Source organism: Rosa rugosa, chromosome 6 (assembly GCF_958449725.1).
Source record: "Rosa rugosa chromosome 6, drRosRugo1.1, whole genome shotgun sequence".
NCBI classification, from domain to species: domain Eukaryota; kingdom Viridiplantae; phylum Streptophyta; class Magnoliopsida; order Rosales; family Rosaceae; genus Rosa; species Rosa rugosa.
This window is the reverse complement of record NC_084825.1, coordinates 12754930-12761663: the sequence shown is the minus strand read 5'-3', so window position 1 is coordinate 12761663 and position 6734 is coordinate 12754930. Positions and strand designations below refer to the sequence as shown.

The following is a 6734-nucleotide window of genomic DNA, read 5'->3' as shown; positions in this document are numbered from 1 at the left end:
GAAATCAAAATGAGCTAAAACTGTCCAGATTAAATCTAAACATCCCAAGGATCATTTCTTATGAAGAGTGCCAGAACTAGTTTTGAGTGGAAAGCCTTCAAACAATCAGTCCAATCTTTTGCAGAAGCAAAACTGGAAAACTGGACCTGTAAGAGGTCTAGCAGCGTTTCCGGCCCAACCACTATATCAAAAGCTCTGAAATTTTAACAGGATGATCTACACTCATAGTGGAACATTTGTTATGAAGAAGTCACGGTCAAAATCTGAATTCTTGATGGAGATATAATTGAAGGAATAAAGGAGACGAAAGTGCTTTTCCTTATCTCCAAAATTCATCATTCCTTATCTCCTTATCTCCGAAATTCATCATTCATTATCTCCAATTATGCTTCCTTATCTCCAAAATTCATCATTTCTTATCTCCAATTAATGCTCCACTATCATTTGTTTAAGGCCAACTACTTTGGCATGGTAGCCTATAAATAGAGGTTACAATGAAACACTTCAACACACAGAATTCACAACAACAATCTCTAAGATTATCCAAGCCTCTCTAGAGCAACTCCTCTCTTTCTCTTACCGGAGAGCAACTCCTCTCTTTCTCTTACCAGTGATCACACTCCAGTCCTAGTCTTCTCAAGAGCCAACTGTCAGTGCCACCAAACCCTCTGTCAACGTGCTTCGGTCCTAGTCTCCTCGGGAGCCGACTATAGTACCGCGACCACAACGGTTACGGAACCAGCCAAGCAAGGGTAACGCCCTCGCAAACCAACCAAGCTAAAGTCACGCTTTAGCAAGTTCTCTCTACTTCCCGGTGATTTCGCTCTGCTTGACCTACAACGTTGAGTATCGACTTGGTGACACAAGACAAAGTCCTCCAGCACGAGGCACAAAGAATTATGCGACGAGGTTGGTGCTCTCTTCGTCTACAGTCGCTCAAAATAAGTCAGGTCAATGGACACCCCCAACGACCGCACCCGAACGGTGCTGGCACGCCTGCGCAGAAAAGAGACTGTTGACCAGCTGCAGCAAAATTGGAGCCAAACAGATACCTCATAAGATATTAATAAAATATTAAAACAACATAAAGAGTATCACAAAAAGTAGAATTACATTATCAAAATTCTAATGCTTCTTGGAATCTTGGGTGATGGACTGTCTTTTAGATTGCTGCAAAAAATTTGTATTAGAAATTCTTCATATTTTATATTTTATATTTTTTAAAAAATAATAATATATTAATAAAAAAAATATTTTATTATTAAGAAAACGGGCTGGATCATTAACAGATCGGATCGACCTAAATCCGTATTTAATTTGTTAAATAAACGGGTTAATAGATTCGGATCATTAACGAATCAACGAATCAAAATCCGGTCCATTTACATGTCTAAATTTGATAGAGAAGAAAAGTTTCTAAAACGACTGCCATAGGGCAAGAATTTTGGTAATCCAACCCCTTTCACATCAGAAGTTAGGAGCTTTCATACTAGAACAATTAAGAAGACTTCATGGCATTTTCCGGCGCATCTCTACGGATCTGACCTTTCACGGTTCACTGACACCGCTATTTGCCTGGGTTCCCTAATCAGGTGTTTATCTTCCTATTCTTGTGAGGTTCTCTATCTGACAACAACGAAAGAAGCTCTTTTTACTGTTTATATATATATATGCAAAAGATGTAATCTTTACTACTGTTTCAATTGTTGAATGTTTGATGTCTCTGTATCTGTGAAAATAAATAATGGGTATTCAGGAATTTGCTACTCTTTGTGTTGAGACAAAATTGTTATTAGTTTGCTGTTGAGGTCTTCATGAATTTGCACCAAGTCTTTCTTTTGAGATGTTTAGTTTAATTTAGAGACAAAATGAAGGTTAAAAAACTGTTGTTTAGTTTTGTGTGCTTCAGTTTCTATATAGCAGAAATTGGACAATTGTGTTTCTCGGAAATTCGCATAGAAGAGATTCTTGAGCTCTTTAAGTATAACAAGTTTGAAACTTGACACTCAGGTACTGATGGATTCGGAGTCTAAGAGTCGAGCATTAGCTGAAGATAGGATAAGTGCGTTAGCAGATGCAATTCTTTCCCACACACTTACCCGCCTTGTCTCAATAAGAAAACCTGTAAACTTTAATTGAAAAAAAGATAAAAAAAAAAGAGAGAAAAGAACCTGTAAACCTTCTGGACAAAACATAGCCGCTCTCCCTTATTCATTTTCTCTTTCATCGATCTTTTCCTTTCTCACAATCTCTCTCAATGTCTAGGGTTTAGGGTTTAAGGGATCGAGGATTGGCCAGAAGACCCAGAATCTCAATCACCCCAAAGCGCAACGCAAGTTTTCAACTTGTTCCAAGGTGTCATTTCTAATCCCAGACTCTGATTATGGATGTTCTTCATGTTTTGGGGATAGTTGATTGATATGACTCAGCAACTAAGGGTTAATTATGGTTTTGCTTGCTTTCTAAAACTGTTATGACTTAATGGTGTGGGAATGTATTATATGGGTATATAACTCATTGTATTTGTAGAGTCTGTAGAAAAGAGGTACCCTGCACTCCTTTCACTGAATTGTGAGAAAAAAAATGAAGCAGATTGGGTGCTTAACAAAGAAAAGATTACTATATGTGAAAATTATCTCAGGTGTCTGGTAACTGGTAATCAATTAGGCTCTGAGAAACCAGTGTCGACTGTCAGTTGCTGTCAAGTGAAGTAATCTTATTCAAAATTTCTTTAATGTGAAGTACGAATTGAGTTCCTTTCTTTCTTTTCCTTTCGTTCAATGCACTAATAACCAGCTTATCACATGAAAATGCAATCCCATGTTGTTTTACACTCTGTTTGTACTGCTATTTTAGAGATGATTTGGGAATTTTTCGATAGGGAAAACTGTAAGTTGCAACTTCTGAAATAGATGCCTAGTTACTTTATGATTACAGTGAAGTGATAATCTTGGCTTTACAGAGAATGTTTCATCTTGGTACCCGTCAAACTCCAAGCTCAGTATTTCACTAGATCAATGCTTTTAATGTGTATTGTAGTATAGACTTTTTTTTCCTGTTGATGTTGGTGTAAAGTTTCTATCTCTTTTTGCCTTGATGCTGTATTGTTTGAGAGAGATTTTCTTCCCGAGATTCTGAGAACTTGCTAGGTTATATGAGAATCACTCAAGTTAAATAACTCCATTCTGTACTAGATAATTACTGTACAATGATTTTTTGTGGTGTAAGCAAGATGAACGAAAACAGCTTTTGGTTTTTGCACTGTCTTGCAGCTATTAAAAATATATTTACTGTAAGTATATATTAAGTGAATCACACCTGTGGGGGGTAGTGGTTGGTTTGTGGGACATAGCTAGGAAGTTATCCTCATATAATATGGGAAATCTTATTACTACTCATAGTAAGCTCGTAAAATATAGAGAAATGGATTGACCTGATTGGAGCATATAATAGATTGCTTTTCATTATTCTGTATACGAACAGTAACAATCCCTTGAACTTTAGAGTTCTGGATGTTCTTGCTGTTTAAGAAATGATTATTTGTTTGTGAGGATTAAGTGCAATTCGTTGTTGTAGTCGGTGGCACAGCAAGGAAACCATACCTGGGGGTGCGAACCCATTGCTTAGAGTATGTAACTAGTCACAATGATTGATAAGGCAGAAAACTGAGTTTAGAGAACCAAATTTTTGAATGATGTATGATTGATACACTGAAATGGAGTAGTGATATTGATTTAAACTATCAAGACTAATAGAACATAAGTACTTTAATTAGGAAGAATGCATGGGCCAGAATAAAAAGTTCTGAAGGTGGGATTGCATATTTACATATTAAATAAACTAAGTTCCAGGGTGTGCAGCTGCGTAATCTACTGCACATCTGCCTCCGCCCCCGGTTGTAGTATACCATATTAGGCCTTCTTTTGTATTTTCTATGGCCAACCGGCTTTGTCACTTGGAAGCATAAAATAGAACTGATTTTATGGACTGATTCGTATTGTGTTACCATCATGGTAGGCCACCTTTTTTCTTTTCTTTTAAGGCATTTAAGCACAATTGTTTGTAATAAGTTTCTTCCTTGTTGGGCTTTAAGGACATGTTTTTCTGAAAGCATTTTATTTAATAATGTTCACAAACAGTCATAAAAAAAAATCGTCCTCTATTATTGTTTGATTATGGTTTGTCTTATTTTGATTTTCTTTGACTTTCAGACAAGTAAATTTTGTTTATTTCATAAGGATGGTTAGCAATTGTCCTCGGGAAATAGAGGATCATGGAATACAGGATGTTCAAAAGTCGTCGTCCTCTTCAGAGGGGATAGTTTAGCTTTCCTCTTTTGTGATTTCTGTACTGGTACTTTTATTCATCCTTGTACATTGAGCGTACTCATTTGCCTGACTGGCATATGTGTGTGATGTTTTGTGGGAAAATGTTCTCAATTGCGTTTTCTTGCTTGCAGAGCTGAAGAAAGCCCAGACAATAGAGAAACATGCCACATAGAACTCGACCGCTGACTGCACTTTTGGTGTTTACTGGACTGAATGCTATCCTAGTTTCAACCATTACTCCTGTCTATGATTTCGCCTGCTTTCTTCCTTTTTGGGAAAGACGGGTATGCTTTCTTGTTATGGTTTGTTTAGAAATCTTGTCCTTTTATTTATTTATTTATTTGTTTATTTATTTTCTTGGAAAGCTGGTAATAATAGCAGTGGAAAAATTTCTTTAGCTTGAATGGTGACCAGATTGATCGTAAAAAGTATTAGACCATTTTAAACAGGATACAACTCAAAACAAAGTTTGACAAAATGTGTGATACTGGTTTACTGTATGTGTATGAAGTTATGATACTGATTGAAACATTAAATGTTGGTCTCACTGGTGGTGATACATATAAATCTGTTGCTTGTACATTTCTCATGTCATTAATTAGTTCATAATTAGCCTTATTTTTAGTCTTTAGTGCAATGTTTTTGAAAACTTGGAAATGCTAAGATTTTCAATTCAATGATTGCACAATATTTTTACCTATACCTGTATTTATAGATGGGGTTCTATTTTAATATTGTGCACACCACAAAATATGCTTAAGCTTCTTGAAATTTCTACACGAGGTGCTTAAAGATAGGACTGACATTAGGCTAGTTGTCTCTTAGGCTCTAATGCATCTTTAAAATCATACAAAACTTTAACGAGTTTTAAATATTTAATTCATCTTAGGTGTTCTGCTTGTTCCTTCATATCAATAGTAAAACAAAGTTGTGAAAAAGAAGTAATGAGAGGGACTGCTTTGACTGTCAGAAAGTTCTCGTCTCACCAACTTGGATCGCATATTTCAAAATTTAATGATATCCAGCCGAAAGGAAGGTTGTAGAAAATACTGTAAATGCAAAAAGGTTGAATTGGTGAAGTCCACTTGGCCGAGCAATGTTGCTCACAGAATGTAGTTGCCTTCTTCCATTTTGTGGGATTTTTGCTGGTAAGTACCCTTAGTCTTGTAGGTCAAGACATTGTATCTGAACCTAAAGGAGCAGTATTTATCTGGTTGCGGTAATCTTAGGTGCACTCATCTCCGTACCCTCCTTTCTCCTTGCTGTACATTCTTTGTTATGGTTTCATGGAGGAGCTCACTATTTTGTTGTACTCTTCCAGTATATGTAGGTTTCAATGTCCCTTGGGAATTTAATAAGCAATCATAGATACATAGAACAAACAGGCCCACTTTGACAAATACAAACTAGGGATTCAATTCATTTACTTTCTCTGAGTTTGTTGACTTGTAGGGAACCTACTGCAAATAATTAGAGTTGCACTATTTCTTTCATCAATGCAAAGGTAAGATTATGATTTATAAGTGGTGGGCTAGCTAGGATTCTCCTCCTGGAGCAATGCAACTGTCCTCAGCAAAACTGAGATAAATTCGTTGCTGTTTTCAGTTAAACTAAGGCCTACTCTTTTAAGTATTACATTGTAAGCATTATTAATACAAGAAACAACAGTTTTTTAAGAACATATGTATTTCAATCAACTAAAACACAGATGTTCTGGCAATTTCTGTTAAGAGCACTTAGTTTAAAGTTTTAAACTGATGTTGTTTGTTTTGGCTGATTTTTAACTGCCAGTATATCCTATGCATACCCACTATATACGTAGCACTTTCTCAAACCGAAACCCTCTGTTTATCATTGGGTTTACCTGTTGGGCATCCACACTTATTGATTAACTCTGAAGTCATGCTGTAGCGACCTTCACTATGCTTTATGTGAAGTTGCAAACTACATACTTGTTTATTATTGGGTTGGATTGGATTGGTTATGTTATTCAGTTATTGCTAATCCCGCTAATCGATGGGATGCAATCAGTCCTTTAAGACTCAAATGTGATCAGTCCTTTAATACTCAGATGCGATCAATAATTTGATATAACCGACTAAAACCACTTTAGATAATATTGGATTGCATCTATTAGTTTTTCTTGTAGATTTTCTTTTGCATCCTTACATCTTGTATCCTTGTGGTTTTCTTCTTTCAGAGGGAACGACTTCGTCAGGAACGTGAAGCTACTTTATTTAAGAGTTCGGAATCAAGATAGAAGTATTGATTAGTCTTTTTTTTGTTTTTTTTAAGTAGAGGTTTTTGATGTATTCTAACTTTCTTAGATCTTAGTATAGAAAGATACAATGACTAGTGAAGCTTTTGCTTTTGCCAATGAGACATGAGATGTGCACTTGTTAATGA

At 36.0% G+C, this 6734-nt stretch overlaps 1 protein-coding gene across 5 annotated transcripts; it reads left to right on the top strand.

Moving 5' to 3' along the window:
* Positions 1-1418: 1418 nt before the first annotated feature.
* LOC133718289 (uncharacterized) lies at positions 1419-6734 on the top strand. Of its 5 annotated transcripts, XR_009850217.1 has the most exons (6): positions 1429-1592; positions 2011-2062; positions 2266-2355; positions 4212-4353; positions 4460-4612; positions 6529-6734. XR_009850217.1 is itself a non-coding variant. In XM_062145102.1 (5 exons), the coding sequence occupies exons 4-5, from the start codon at positions 4490-4492 to the stop codon at positions 6586-6588; spliced, it is 183 nt and encodes a 60-aa protein (XP_062001086.1). In that variant the 5' UTR covers positions 1427-1592; positions 2266-2355; positions 4212-4353; positions 4460-4489; the 3' UTR covers positions 6589-6734. The 5 variants fall into 5 exon arrangements, 1 of the variants encoding a protein (XP_062001086.1); XR_009850215.1 differs by lacking the exon at positions 2011-2062 and having other exon boundaries at positions 1419-1592; positions 4460-5476; XM_062145102.1 differs by lacking the exon at positions 2011-2062 and having other exon boundaries at positions 1427-1592.